This window comes from Pongo pygmaeus, chromosome 12 (assembly GCF_028885625.2).
Source record: "Pongo pygmaeus isolate AG05252 chromosome 12, NHGRI_mPonPyg2-v2.0_pri, whole genome shotgun sequence".
Classification (NCBI taxonomy): Eukaryota; Metazoa; Chordata; class Mammalia; order Primates; family Hominidae; genus Pongo; species Pongo pygmaeus.
The window spans coordinates 77,677,588-77,694,050 of record NC_072385.2 but is presented as its reverse complement, the minus strand read 5'-3'; the positions used below and the strand labels follow the sequence as shown (position 1 = coordinate 77,694,050).

Below are 16,463 nucleotides of genomic sequence, written 5' to 3'. Positions count from 1 at the left end.
TTTCTTCACCAGTAAAATGAAACTAATAATCCCTTCTTCACAGGGTGAATGTGAGGAGTCAGATAAGGGGTTGAAAGCAGCTTATGAATAATAGATGGTCGAGAAATAGTGACTTTAAAAAAAATTGAACTCAAAACATTGTTTATTTTCCCCACCATATTGTAAGTTTTTTGAGGTCAGAGACCATGCCATTTTTATCTTTGCTTCCTTAGTACTTAACATAGTGCCTGGCACATGGCAGATGCCCAGTGAAATGTTTATTGAAGTAAATGATACTAGAATTATAAGGCAAGATCCAGGAGCTGGGGTATGATCAGGGGTTTAGACAGTCACAGATTGACCTCTTTGAGGTCTTTGTCTTTTTATTAATGGCTGGTCAATAGATCTGAAAGGGAAATCAAGGCAGATAATCACTGCTAAGAGACAAGCAGGGGAAATAGAATGTTGAAGCACCATGAGAAAAACTCATCTGTGGAGACCAAGGGTTGAAATATATTTTTCAACTCTTAAGCTTGAGTCAGACATCAGTAACTCTTAAATCTACAATTGCTATCAACAAGAGTAAATGTTGCTATTGGCAGTGGGGAAAGTTTGAAATAAAGGGCCACTTCCTGTACCTACAGTATGTACCTTTTTTCTGCCTAGTCAAATATTGCAAGGCCCAGAATATGTGTCCTTTCTAATTTGCACAAAAGCACCATTTAAGCTAGTGGCAGAACTGCTTTGTGCTCTTATTCCAGGGATGTATCCAGGTTTTGAATGAAGCTTATGTGTATTTGAAGGCTTACTTTAAAGGAAAAAAATATAAAATTGTAAGTACAAAATTAGACACAAAAGTAAATTTTTATTTAGAATGATGTAAGAAATTACAATAAATTGTACATTTTAAAAGCTGATAAATACAGCAAAAATTTCAAAGTCTGGGAAAATAACATTTTTTGTTAATTAACTGCCTAACACTCCTTTGTAATACTTCTTTTTTTTCCTACATTTTTTGATGCATATTCTGGTTGCCAATAAATGCAATTTTGTATTATTTTCTGTAGGAAGAATAGTAAAATAAACCAGGTTTTGCTCTAGCCTGGTTAAGATTTTTTTTAAATAGGTAGTTTATAAAAGTTTCTTTGATTTCACAAATCATTATTACAATATCATGCAAATTTTTAATATTGCTCTCAGATTTGGGAACCTCTATCGGATCTATACGAGTTCAGATCATTCCAAGTGTTCTTGTGCAGGGACTACTCTTAAATATCCTTTGAAATGGTCACACTCATTACCCAGTGAGTTCTGATGTCCTATTGTGGTGTATAATTACCAGTTTTCTGTTACCTTCACTGATATTAGTGTTCTAGATCAAAGTAGCAGGACATTTATGTTCTTCTCCAGTGTGTTCATATGATTCATAGTCCTCTCCATTAATTTATCAATCAACTCAAGAGTCTATTTATTACTTCTATTTGAAATTTATTTCTTCTTCTCAAAGATGATCACTTTTGGTATTATCTGAACATCTTTTTGGTTACAACTCACTTTTTATTGTCAGAATAATTTCTGGTGAGTTCCTAAATATATGAAAATATTTTCATGGTATGGTGCACTTATAGTTGTATATGCTGCATAATTAGGTATATTCATGACTAGGCATTGATTAAAACCACATCCTCTGCTTATTATTTTACATGTCTGGTGAATGGAAGGATTTTCCATAGATTAATTTATAGCTCTGCATATTTCAAAACTTGTTTTTCCTCTGCTATTTACATCCATTGTTGGATGCTGTAGAATGTTATAGTTTGATGGGACTCCTGGCCTTGAACTTTTGGGCATGCTGTCAGCTATGGTCAACACAGAGGATGGTGGGAATATTTCTAGAGGCTATTCCTACCCCAGACAGGAGCTCAAATTAACCATACATAGAAATGAATGTTAACTATATAAATATATCCTACTAAATCCAAACTAAATACACTCTCCTAACTCCACTTTCCCAGGCTGGATCTCAAACATACTTTTGACCCACTTCAGAGCCACGTGACATGTGAAAGTGTGATGGGGGGAGCCCAAGATGAAAGAGTAATTCTAACCAATACAGCTAAAATGTATTATACAAATTTTACAAAAATATATAACTATGTGAACATAGGGTCCCTTTCAGGACCTTGGAAGGGGCTGGTACAAGGGAGGAGCCTTGAAGCTTTAGCTTCATTAGCTTCCCTGAAGATTCACTTTTGAAGGGCTACTCATTCTATTTAGTACTTTGCAATTGGACTTGTGATGAGCTGTAGAATCAGATAGGCTCATGGTATTAACTATACAATACCACTTTGCATAGTATTATATGTGTCCTTGAATCTAATTCGGTGTCATTGGCTGAACCATGTCCATTAGCCTTGGACATGGTTAGTGCCTGAGCAGAAGAAGAGAATGAGAGAGGAAAAGGAAGAAAAGATGGGAGAATGAACAGAAAAAGGTCAAGGAAGAGATTTATGTGATATGAAGCCATCAAGCCAGTAAGTAACAGAAGCTCCATTTGTCAGACTCATCAAGCATTGCACTGGCGTCAGTCAGCAAATGTTGATGTCTGCCCCAGATCTCCTTAGCCATATGAGTTTACTGCATGGTGCAGTAGAAGTTTCTAGTTTGCCAAGAGCATCCTCTATCAAACCTCTATCTTTCTTACCCTCTGCCTGAGGGCTTTCTCCAGTATGAGGAAGCACACCCTCCTGCAGGCAGTGTGTATGGGCAACACTTACCACAGGGATGGGAGTTGGTAGATAAATGCTGTAGCCCATGTGGCCTCTAGTGGAATGTTTCTTAGGTGAGTTCCATATGATTTATCAGAGGAATTGAGCTACAGTTGCTCACAGAGGTGATCCACTCATTTACTCATGAATTCATTGGCATCTCTTTCTTCCCTGGCTCACTTTCCCCACTCACTCAAGTTTGCTTCCCAACCTACCAGAACTCAGTTTTTATGTCAGAATCTGCATTTGGGGCAACACAAACCAAGATACCTTGTTTAAGCCATATGCAAGTAATTTACCACTTAAAGAAACATAATGTAAATATTAAAATACAAAAATATAAAATGGGGTTTTTAAAGGAAATAAACAATTTGGAGATACTCAAATAACTCAACAAAATCATTTGTTTGTGTTATATGCATCTGTTTAAATATCATGCTGAGATTTTGCAGAAACTACTTTAGTTTCTATGGGAAGATAAAAAAGAACTGAATTATTGCGTTCAGGTCTTTAAAATCCTCTTGCATTTATATTCCAACTCTGGCTTATTAAAGGGGTCTGTGCTCCGTTAACACACACATGCGCTTACTATATAAACAGCTTAACTAGACATCTGCATTGACTGCATATAAGAGGCAGTTAACTTTTTGCCTTGTTTCTGTTCAACCATCTTGATATTTTAGTCTGCTGGCCAGATGAAACAAGATTGGTTTTTGGGTACCAGATGTGTCACAATTTGGGTTTGAATTTTGCAGGTGCTCCCCCCAGCTGGGAAGATGGAAGCTTGCCATCTTTTAGAGATGATGATTTGGGATAGAAATATAACTGTGTTAAAAATAATTCAACATATTAATAAAGGGCCTTGTCCCTTGTGGGCTTCTTATGCATAACATATGAGCAGACCAGCAGCTGTTCTATATTTTAAAAGGAGCGTTAGAAAGTTAGAAGCATACATAACTATTCAAAACACAAGCAACTGCTTGAAGTCATGGAAACAAGATTCAACAATAAACTTTTATTTGTGAAGCTTCCCCCAAAGTAATAATCCCACTGGGCTGTGTTCAGGTGGCCTTAGGGTACTGAACAATCTTTCCATTTCCATCATTTGAATTCACTAAAGCATCTCCCTTGTAAACGAAGAGTGGTAGAAATTAGTACGTGTACTATATATGGGGATTGGTTTCTAGCTGATTTCTACTCTTCAATACTTATATTTTTAAATTATAATTTAAAAAATACCTATGTGTTTTTGCCATTTTCACATGTGAAAGAACCTAAAGCCCCATTGAGGACTGAGTTGTTAATAGTGTGATATCTTGTCTTACTCTAGGCCTCTAAAACAGAAGCCATTAGGTGATGATGTTCCTCGTACATATTTGCACCTTCGAAAATCACCTAATGAATGTTAACCAGTGTCAAGGAACGGCAATGTTCTTTACCCTTGGCTTTATAATAATCCTTACAGCAGGAAGGACGCTGTATGCTTTTTTGTCCAGCTCCTGGACCAGGGGAGTGTGAGACTCATTCTATCTTCACCACTGTGTTAGGCCGTCCTTGCATTGCTATAAATAAATACCTGAACTGGGTAATTTATAAAGAAAAGAGGTTTAATTGGTTCATGATTCTGCAGGCTGTACAGGTAATGTGATACCACCGTATGCTCCTGGTGAAGACCTCCGGAAGCTTACAATCATGGTGGAAAGCGAAGCAGGGAAGTAGGTATATCACATGGCCAGAACAGGAGCAAGGGAAAGGAGGAGGAGCCAGACTCCTTTAAATAACCAGGTCTCATGTGAATGTGTTACTGCAGGGAGGGCACTAAGCCAGTCATGAGGGATCCACCCCATGACCCAAACACTTTCTACCAGGCCCCACCTCCAACATTGGAGGTCACATTGCAACATGAGATTTGGAGGGTAGAAACATCCAAACCATATCAATCACTATTGCTCTCAAAGCTCCCCATTATTAGTAGAGATCCATTTGGATCGCTACTAATAGCCTCTTTTCTTCTGGAAACTGCTGTCCTCTCAAGTATAGTGAGGTCTACATGACTGGTGTTTGCATTTCAGTTTCCTGAATTCAGGAGTATTTTGGGTAACACAATTACTTCTGCCTGTCTGGAGTTAAAGAGAAAAGTAAACTACAGTTCAAGAAGGTTATAAGAATCAGGTTGGTGGTATCTACGTTATTTCAATCTGATTGCATGTGAAAGTAGCGATGAAAAAGTCATGCAGCCAGAAAGGCTGGCCCATGATGTGGAGTGGACACTGTTCAAGAAGGGGTTTAAAAGGAAAGAGACTGCTTGTTGGTGTTGAAATTTGGAGTATGGCCAATGAAAAGAGCCCTAATCTAAGTCATAAGAACTGCATTCTAGGCATAGCACTCTTGCTCAACAAACTGCGATGTTGTGCAAGTCTTAAAAATAAGAGATTTTTTACAGGATGGTGTATCTAAGTTCTAGAATCCTATTATTATTAAAAATAAGGGTATGAAATAGGAGATATTTTATATTTGGAGGAGATGGAGATTGCCAATTGTTAAAGAAACTACTTAAGAGGGAAATTTGGCAGCTGAAGTTAAATTATTCTCTTTTAGAGAGCTTAACAACCAAGAGGTCTTTCCTAACCACTGTAAAAAATAACTGTGTCCAGCCAGAGAGCATGGAAGTCTCAGAGCCCAGGCCACAGGTATTAGAACAGTGAAGTGTTGGAAACATCTACGTCAGTCCTCATTACTGAGGCTCACTGAGTAAAAACATAGGCATTTCCCTGAAAGCATGTTTGGAAGTGTGGGAACTCATGACTGGCCATTTTTTCCACTGGTGAAATAAGGTAAAATGACTTCCAGTTTAACATGAGTAATCAGATTGCAATTAGTTTCAGTGGAAAGGAGCAAAAACATGCATAAGAGTGAATACTAAAAGTAACTGTTGTTTGAATTGCAATTTAAAAAACATAGTTAAATTGGATTATTTCCTATGTCCTCAGCGTTAATAATGAGACCATAAAGTGAAGATAACGTTTTTTTGGGTGGGCACTATTCATTTTTTTCTTCCACCAATGATAATGCTTTCCAATAGTCGCTGCTTACAAAGAAGACTCAGATGCTTTCAAAGATTTGGCAAATAGAGCTAACTCTTCTTTCAATGGCGCATATATATATATATATATATAATTTTTTTTTCCTGAGACAGGGTCTTGCTCTGTTGCCCAGGCTGGAGGGCAGTGGTGCACTCACAGCTCACTGCAACCTCTACCTCCTGGGTTCAAGTAATCCACCCACCTCAGCCTCCCAAGCAGCTAGGAGTACAGGAACATGCCACCACACCTCGGTAATATTTGTATGTTTTTGTAGAGATGGAGTTTCGCTATGTTGTCCATGCTGGTCTTGAACTCCTGGCTCAAGTGATCCACCTGCATCGGCCTCCCAAAGTGATAGGATTACAGGTGGGAGCCACCACACCTGGTTTTCAAAGCTGGAGGAACACCTTGTTTCAATATCCCTCTTTTATAGATGAAACCAAGGTACTGAGAAGCTAAGTGACTTCCCCAAGATCTCTTGGCTGGTTACTTTAGAACCAAGACTAGATAGACTCTTGGTTCTTCTATACCATCACACTATTAGACATTGGAAGGAATTACTTTAGAATTTTCTCAATAAATGCTGAGAAAATTACAATAATAAATGACTGTGACAATAAATTATTTCCATAATTTTCATCTATGGGAGCAGGCTTAAATCAGCGATTTTCATGGAGGGAAGGAAAGAATCATGTGTAGTTTGAAAACAGCAGAATTTTGTCTTACTGCTTTGATTGTTTTTAGACATGACATTTATTTTCAATTTCAAATTAAGAGAGCATGAAATATTTACGTTTATTGAGGATGATTGCACCTATAAAGGAACTCATGTATTAGCTTCTCAAAGCTTTTTCCAGGTTTTTGCTTCCATGAATTAAAACAATTTTTTTAAACTTGCTATTCTTTTTAGTCAAAAGCCAAACTAAAAATGGTTGAATTTAGGCTGTGAAACTAGTGGATGAATAGTCTAGGAAACAGTTTCTTTTTGACACCCAAGATTGAAAAAGAATAATCGCAGGTATAAACAGCTTATCAGCTGATGTTCATTAACTGATGAATAAACAAAATGTGATAGATCTATGCAATGGAATATTATTCAGTTGGAAAAAGAAATGAAGTACTGACACATGCTATAACATGGCTAAACCTTGAAAACATTATGCTGAGTGAAAGAAGCCAGACACAAAAGGCCACATATTATTGTATGATCTTATTTATATAAAATGTCCAGAATGGGCAAATCCATAGAAAGTAGATTAATGTTGACTCCCAGAGGGGCTTATGGGAAGGGGAAATGGGACTGACTGTTAACAGGTATGGGGTCTATTTTTGAGTGATGAAATGTTATGGAACTAGATCAGTGGTCCCCAGCCTTTTTGGCACCAGGTTTGGTGGAAGACAGTTTTTCCATGGGTGGGGATAGTGGGGGGTGAGGGTGGGGAGGGGTGAGGGGATGGTTTTGGGATGAAACTGTTCCACCTCAGACCTCAGATTACCAGGCATTAGATTCTCATAAGGAGCACACAACCTAGATCCCTTGCATGCACAATAGGGTTCATGCTCCTATAAGAATCTAATGCTGGGATGATCTGCCAGAAGGCAGAGCTCAGGTGGTAATGCTCGCCCACCCATCACCTCCTGCTGTGCGGCCCAGTTCCTAACAGGCCATGGAGAGGTACCAGTCTGCAGCCCAGTTGTTGGGGGAGTGGTTGGGGGCCCCTGAACTAGATAGTGACAATATTTGCTCAACACTCTGAGTGTACTCCATGCCACTGAACTGTACACTTTAAAATGTCTAAAATGGTAAATTTTATCACAACAGAACAAGGAAATTGCCTCAGTGAAACTTCAGTATCAACCCTCTTCCATGTGTCTGTGATTTGTGGGTAGGACTAGGCTTTGGGATAAAAGGGCAAACATCTTGTCTGCAGTTAATGGCTTCCGTAGGCCCAGAATATATATATATATATATTTGGAGGTAGAAATTGAGGGCCAGGGCTTAGCATAAACATTTCAGAGATTCCTGTTTCTTCTACAATTCCCTGGGGAGTTACAGACAAGACCGGTCTTCTTGTTTAAGAGGGAAAAATGTGTTGGAAAAAGGTCTTAGGCTTTTTTTCTTTAACTGCTGCTATTCCCAGCTCTCACTTGAGAGCTGTTTTTATATGTAGGAAAATCACTAGATTGATTAAAAATGGAAACATTTAGATCAAGCTGTAATTTATCTTGACTGTAAGCAATCATGTAGACAGGGTAAGAGGAATGAACTCAACAGTCTTGCTGTGTTGTGGCTGGTTGTTGACTCTGCTTCTGTGCTGTCTCTTGGTCAGATCTGTTCTCTCTCCACTGTTTCTGTGCCCCTTTAACCTTTAAGAGCTCATCCCCTACTCTCACAGAAGGAGTTTGTGTTTTGTTCCTTGGGCTTTTGCTGAACTTTCTTTTTGGCAATTTCTGCACATGAGTCAACTCTTTGAGAGGTATTTGTTTTAGCAGCAAGATTACCTGGTGACAGAGGTTATGCATATATGCTGTGAAACTAGATTTAAGAAAAAGTTGGCTGTTTTGTGGCATGATTTTAACTGTCTTTTTGGTTCCTCATCTCCCAGTTTATTTATTAAAAAAAAAATCTAATGGTAGTTCTTGCGCTGGCACCTATAACTGATGTTTATCCCAGATATAAAAATTATATTGGGGGCTACTGACTACGCTGAAAAGCCTCCAAAGATTGAGTGATCTTCTAAAAGAATATTTATTTTTATTTAAAAATATGATACATCAAAGTGAAGCAGTGACATTTTAAACAAGGAGACGTATAAAATATTCCATAGAATTGGGTAGGAGGGTAATTTGCTTAAGTTCACTGTCACTCTGGATGCCAGGAATAAAAACCATCATCATTTTCTTCCTCTGTGAGCATCAAGTACGAAGATGAGAAATTTTAGTTATAAATTAGTGAAGTGTTAGGATTTAAATTTTACTTAGAAATTAAAACTTCTCCAGTGAAATACCTTTTATTCATTTTGTTCTGCATCTTGTGGAAGTCCTGATTTCAGGGACGTTATTATATTTTCCGAGTTTGCTTCTTCAGGTCAGTTCCAATGTGGTTTAGAAGGAATTTATTTTCTCATATCCTCCCCATAGATTTCTCAATAGTATAATTTTCTAGGGGATATCTGGTTCATTTTGGGAATTCTGGAAAATTTTGCTTACTGTTTTTTACAAAATATTCACAATCTAAAATTTCTGAAAAAATTAAAAATACCCTACAGAAACCAGCATATTGTACAACAATGATTTATTACTATATAATAAACAACCACCTTTAGGCTGGATATGAAAATAAAAACCAACACGAATATGGCAGATCCCCATTTTCTAAAGAAATATATCTTTATTGACCTTTTCCATTTTCTTACAAAGCAGTTAAAAACTCATTCTTACCCTTGCATGCTATTCAATGGTTATGATGGATGCCTCCTTATGAGACTGTTAGTGGAGCTCTAGTAAGTTTTCTTAAGCACCACAGAAGATCATCATTGCTTGGTCCCACTTTTAAAGGAAAGAATCCAAGTTTCACCAGATAGTGTATACTTAGCTCACTTGAAGAAGACCAGTTTAGTGGATTAATGTCTAATTTACATATAGCAATAAAGACAAACTTTGAATCTTTACATATTAAATGCCCACTTTATACCATGGTGTAATTGTTTGAATTATGGGTGAGTGTACAGTATAGAGATGTAGATGCACTAGATATATCTATAAATAAAATAGTGCTTTAAGGTAACAATATTCTTTGGCTGACTTAAATGCCTGTGGTTGACTCTTACAAAAGACTAAAATGAAAATGGCCCCACTATTATTGTCAATCTTAACACAGAGCTTGTGCGGAAGGTCCCTATACTGCTGACTGTCAGCATCTCCAGGTCCACGATATGTTCTCTTGGTCCTGATAATGACTTCACGAGCACAAGCATTGCACTTACAGGACTTGTTTGCTAAAATAAAAGAAAATAGAGAAAGGAAGAGAATAATTTTCTTGGATCGGAGTTTCTATGCTTTGTTAGTATACCTCCTACAAAAATTAGGGGGAGAATTTTGAGGGTGGTATAAAAGAGCCACTACTTGGTCCCTTCTTGGTTTCAACCCTTCTTGGCTCTCATCGCTTGTCTAATACAGTCATTAGCTCCAAGTTTCAAGGACTTGCTTTTTTTTTTTTTTTAAATAGTTCTTTGTTTTTGATTCCTCCCTCTCTGTTAACATTTTTCTTCACTTTTATTGAGTAGTTGTGGACTTTACAGAGACTAGAGCTTAACTGAGAATCTGATAATTTCTGAACTTGTAAACAAAGTTGTCACTTTTCATTTTCTCAACATTGTGCATCTGTTTACATTCTAGTAAGTAAAGAGAAATGGAAACAGTTTTTCAAGAGAATATGGTAAATGCTAAGATATACGAGGTTATGCAGGGTACGTATGAAGATACATAAAGGGAAGAAAAGGAAGAGCCCTGAAGCACTGAGGGAAAGCTTTTGAATGCCTAATGAGAGTCACCAGGCACAAATGAAAGTTTTGTAAAGTAATATGTTCAGAAGAACTGGGTGCAGTTTCATTTTGATGAAGAATGTGATGGGCTCTTGTGAGTGGAGGGAGATGAGGTTGGAGAGGCAGGTAAGTGGATGTGTGAGTTTGAATGACAAGGGATAGAGTCATGGATTAGGATTTAGCAATCACCTCAATGGGTGGACATTAAACCAAGGGAGAGAATGCTTTGGTTAGGTCTACTTGTTATATACTCATGAGCAGCTTGCAACCCTCTGCTGCAGCAGTCAGCATCTTTCTGATCACTTGTTCAATGTCTTGACTACAAGCTCCTCGGGGGCAGGAACTGGCTTGGCTTTTTTCATTGTTGTGTCTCCAGGATCTTCCATGGTGCATACCTCTTGTAAACAATAGTTGTAGGTAATAATAACACCTTGAAGGTGTTGATTGAATTAATTTATTCATTTAAATTTTATTTTAGCATTTGCTATGTGACAGGTACCATTCTATGTGCTGAGGATAGAATAGTGAACCGACAGGTGTAGTCTCTGCTCTCATTATGCTCATATTCTAGTGGATGACATAGTTCAGTGAATACTAGACTAGCTAGTGATAGGGCTAGGAAGAATAATAGTAAGGCTCAGTAAGGGAGCAGAGACACTGGGGCAGTGTGGGGGATGTTGAATATTCAACCTTCAATTTCATGTACTTTCTTTACAATATGTTCTCTTTTCCAGGGAAGATGGTTTTCTCAGTATTTTCTCAAAAGGAATATAAATAAAATTTTATATTCCACATATCCTTTCAAGAATCAGGCTGACTCGTGACTATCAAGAAACCTTCTTTGACAGCCCACATTGATTTTTTGATGTATTTGGACCATGGAATTAAGCACAAAATTGCCCCCCTTCTATTTTCATAGATGTTAACTTTTTCTACACAATAATATTTAAAGCTCCTTGAAATCAGAAAATGTGCATTACATGTCCTTTTAATTCCTCATGACACCTAGCATAGAGCTGAGCATGTAGTAGGTGCTTAATTAACCTAATTAATTAACCTAATTAACCTGCTGTTGATTTTCATGTGTTTCAATGCCCTCTGCACAAGTAGAATTTTAGTGGAGAAACTCTGTAGGATTTGATCCAAGTACTTTTTGAATTATGTGATAAGAAATAGTCTTGAAATGTCTATTTTTATTATTTTAAATAATTTTCTTTCAAATAATTTAACATTAACTCTGGAACTATCAAAACTGGCAATGTTTTCTATCAGTCATGAGAATAAGGATTTCACTGGAGAAAAACACTGTATTTTGATTTGAAAATATCAAGTCAGTAAATGCACTGATATGAATAATAAATAACTGTAAAAGTGCTATGTTTAATTGCAAAGAAAAAACATGTTGGAACTTTGTTTCACTCTTTGATTATTCTGCTAGAAAATTTTATTTTCTTACATTATGGCTAAAAGTTCAAAATAGAAAATTATTTTTTAAGATTTTGTTTTTAAAAATAATGTTATTTGTTTAGGCTAGAATTAGTTAATTGGTAGTATCTGAATTGTGTAAAATTCATTCAGTGAAAATTTCTTACAAATATCAAGAATATGTCAAATTTAAAATATCAAATGTTAAAGAACTATATTCTTTTTTATTTGAAAAAATAATTGTAATAGATTGCATTTTGCATTGGGTCTTTCTTTTCAGAAGTTGGTCATGAGAAATTAATCATTTTCTAATATACTGGCAAAGAAATAGTATCACATAACTCTGGAGCTATATGGGAAATTAATATATCAAAAAACAGGATAAATGGGTAAACATTAAAAATCTGTAAACTGTATCAGAAGGATGAATTTCCCAATTTAATTCATATTCTCAAAATGAAATATTGGCTTTAAAATTTGATTAAAAATAAAGAGTGCCCAAAGGAGTTTTGAGAAAATTGTAACTGGATGAATAACATCATTAGCATGAAACAGTTACCGTAACTCTGCAAACTGCTTGGTAGGGTGCCATCATTTTCACATGAAGTGGTGAGCTGTATTTAAAATATGTCCAAATTTTAACCTAAAATGAACTTGCGAAGATTTTGTAGGGAGACTGGAAGGCTGAGGCTTTGGGGTCAGGGAGACCAGCTCAGAAGCCACTGAAGGGATCATGGAAGTGACGGGAGCCAGTTTATAGGAAGAGAGACAGGGATGTGAGGAAGCAAAGATAACCCATTGTGAAGAGGGAAATGGCAGAATTCAGAAAGTAGATTTCACACAGGCAATGAAAGATAGGGAGATGACTCCATACTGTCAGCCCAGAAGTTGGCAAGAATGGTACAACTACTGACACGTACTGTGCGGGGAGGTGGGGTCACTTCTCACATACTTACAGGTTTTAGTTTAGGTGTGAATGCAAACTGTCTTGTGAATGTAACAATGATGAATTCATGATGTCTGAAAAACTCTTTAGGAGCTCCAGGAATTATTTTGGATTTGAATTATATGTATGTCTATGCGTAATTAATTAACCATCAATGATTAGTGACGCCTACTTGGGGGGTGTGTGTGGGGGGGCAGAGGCAGGGGGATGGGAGGCTTGTATTTTCGTGGTCACACACAACTCTGTCAGAGTCTGCCAAACTTAATATTTGAGTGATTTCAGGGATGCTACTTAATCTTTCTGCATCTCACTTTTCTCCTCTGTAAAAAATGGAGATGAATATTAATATCTATCTGGCAGTGTTACCAAGAGGAATAAATGAAATAATGTACCTGGAAGGCCTTACACAATGCCTACACATAAGACTCTTTAAATGTTTGCTTTCCTTCCACCTGTGGATACCACACAACAACAACAACAAACTCCCATCTTTCTCAATAGTTAAGGCTGCCTTCGGGATACTTACTCGTAGGTAGAACTCTCCATTTTCATTTCCAGATTTAATCCGAAAAGTATTGATGGTGTTGGCATAAATAGTTGTGGCCTGTATCTGGAAGATGTCTGATGGCACAGACCTATCAGATCGGATGCTCATGTATTTGTAGACTATTGACTGGGGCAGTTCTCGGCACATGGCATTTGAGACTGGGCAAACACATCGGCTGTAGAGACAAACAAAAGTATTCAGCAGTTTGGCTTGGTAAGACCAGAAAATCCTCACTTTCAAAAGTTCTGATTTTTCTTACTTCTCTGGTGTTAGAATGTAGGGATCTTGACAAGGATTTCGTGGATAACAACGGAAGCCGCCATGATAATTCCAACACATTTCATCCTCCCGGCATTCATTTGTGGTCTCACACTCATTTATATCTGTAGAGATGTAGGGTCAAAGAGTTTACTAACTAAACTAATGAACTGATCTAATTAAATCATATAACTGGCAGATTCTGTTTGCAAGGAAGGAGGTGTGAGAGCATCTGGACTGTGTTCAACCTGCTTTTAGACACAAGACTGGGTGTTCATTGCACTGAATTCAGGACAGATAGAGCTGAGACATTCTAGGCAGATTAATATGTGTCATTTCATGATATTTTATCAAGCACCTATTGTTCATCTGTTGAATTCAAACCCCAATGTTAACCATTGACTCTGCCTATATGAAAGTTTAAAAAACACCAGTTCTTGTCCTCAGGGACATTATAATTAAGGGAATGTGTATATGGTTACTTAGAAAGTAAAGTGGAATTAAGTAAGAGATAGATAAGTATACTGGGGCATGTGGAGCAGAGTTGGGTAATTTTGCCAGGGGGATTAGGGAAGGCTGAAGGAAGGAAGAGGCATCCCAACGTGGCCTTGAAGGGTGGTAGTTAGATGGAGTTTTCATGGCTGGGGCAGGGAAGGCTTTCCAAGCCGAGAAATCAGGAAGCATAAACTATGAAGGGTAGCTTATCATCTCTTTCAGGAACTTGGGAGAAAGGAAAAGGCTAGAAATGTGGTTTCAGTAAGCTGAAGCATGCTGGGAGTGGATTATACTGTCCAGAGGAAGCACAGCACAAGAAGTGAAACTATGAAGTGTTCCACCTCATAGAGCATAGCAATTTTAGGACTGTAAGGCAAAAGAGGAAGTTAAGGAAGAGGCTGTCAGTGCAGGGAGACAACCCAGGAAAAGGCAATGCCGAAGAAGTCAGAGGGAGAGAGAGTCCTTGGAAGAAGGGTTGTGTTTACCTCAGGCTGGACAAAGATTGACTCTAAATTTGGGAATCAGAAGCCTCCAGATGACATCTGAGAGAACAGTTTTACTAGAGAGCCATTACATTTATAACAACAACAACAATAAAAATAAAATTAATATCTACATCTCTATGTCTGTCTCCCTTTACATTTGAATAGTGATTTATATTTTATTCAATGTAAACTTTTTCTGAATCATTCCTTCTCCACAATGAGATATTTTTATTCATGAATTTACTCATTCCATAAGTAATTTACTGAATCCTTGCTGTAAGCCAAGCATGGGCTAGGTGCTGAGATATGATCTCTTTTGAATTCTCATACCTGGTGTTCTTTTTTAAGGGCCTTTATTGCTTTCTGCTTTGCATTATTGCAATCTACATGTCTAGCTTAACCCTTCTATTAGCTTGTAAGCTCCTTGAGGGCAAGGGTTATTGTACCCATCTTTTAATCCTTTCATCACCTAGCATTAATGCAATAGAGCATCTGGCTTTTAAGAAATATTAAATTGAACTAAGTTGCTCTTCACACAAACTGTGTGGAGGTAGGTGAGAAAGATATTTCCACTTGATATGGATGAAAAACAAATAAGGGTTTAATGGCTCATCCAAGTTCATATACTCTAAATAATTCATGCCTTGACTTTGGAGGAAAAAAAAGTATTTTAGCTTCCAAACTGGCTAAAGTTATCTGGAACTCAAGAACAGACTGGGAAAGCTAGGTAGTCTCCAAGAGACAGTTACAAAAAGTGTCTTCTTGGACTGGCTATGGCTGAAGAAAGAAAACTTAGATTCTTCAGATGAAATCACAATTGACTTATCCTTTCAGTATTTTCCACTTTTTTGAAAAATAAAGATGCTGTTTAGGTACAGGGAAAACTAATACTTATTTGTTATATGGAGTCCAACAGAAGCAAAAGACAACCTTATAATTTCATTTATTACTTCCAGTAATGTAGAGCCTAGCATAATCATCACCTTAATCATTCTGGAAGATTTTTCAGAAATTAATACTGTCAAAATATGTGATGAGTGTGTGTCTATGTGTATGTGTATTCTTTGTCTCTCTGTCTCTCTCTCCACACACACATACACACACACACAGAGTTTTCATTTGTATAGGCCTGTGAAATGAGAACAGTTATTTCATCCACAAAATAAGTCTTTTAGAGAAAGTTAAGAATCCAAAACTTTCAATTTCATTTTATTCCTGTGGACAAGGCTCAGAAGGAATGATTTCTGTAGGAGAAAGCAATTGCTTTATACTTTAGAAGAATGCTAAGTCTTTTCCACAAAAAATGTTTTGGCTTAACCAAACAGTCTGAAGCTGCATATCTTCAACATATAACATTTATGAATCCCCCACTTGCAAGTTTGGTGCATTTTCCACCTTTAATTATAATAGATATAAATGTTTCCAGATAGATAGGCTAGGCAGGTCGGATCCCACCGTGCATTAATCTGCTTCTGTCTTTTGCTGAGCATCAAATCAATTTTTGATCAGAAACACATAGATATTTGTTTGAAGGACTTCAGAGAAATTTGTTAAGACGTTCCACTAGCTAACATTTTCTTGCATGTAATATGCATGTTGAAAGTCTCAATTAGGGTTCAGTAAGTAAAACCATTGGAATGCAATGTTTTCCCACAATTAACATTTATAAAAAGTCTCTAGTAACCTGGAAAGGGTTATAAAGATGTTCATTGTGCAATGAACTACATTCTGATTATGCTCATACTCAGTGGTTGGAGTCTAGTCAAAAAATTGTGTGCCTATTATAAAATCCCAGGTAATGGATTTCCTCTAAGTTAATATTTTCCTGTAAAATCATGATATAGACTGAGAATCCCCAGTGTCTCCTTTCCTTGATCTTTCTTTTCTTAACAGGATCTTTATTGTCCTTGTGTGCCTTCACTCCAACTCTGAT

The 16,463-nt window shown here is 37.1% G+C and overlaps 1 protein-coding gene across 5 annotated transcripts in view; it reads right to left on the bottom strand.

Annotated features, from left to right (window-relative positions):
- Window positions 1–9,201: 9,201 nt before the first annotated feature.
- The window catches only part of EFEMP1 (EGF containing fibulin extracellular matrix protein 1), a 57,037-nt gene continuing 49,775 nt past the window's right edge, over window positions 9,202–16,463 (bottom strand). For all 5 annotated transcript variants that reach the window (XM_054473844.2, XM_054473846.2, XM_054473845.2 and 2 more), the window contains 3 exons: window positions 13,552–13,675; window positions 13,272–13,467; window positions 9,202–9,828 (listed from right to left, as the gene is read on the bottom strand). In XM_054473844.2, the coding sequence (XP_054329819.1) occupies window positions 9,667–9,828; window positions 13,272–13,467; window positions 13,552–13,675 (482 nt within the window). In that variant the 3' untranslated portion in view covers window positions 9,202–9,666. The remainder of the gene's footprint in view (window positions 9,829–13,271; window positions 13,468–13,551; window positions 13,676–16,463) is intronic.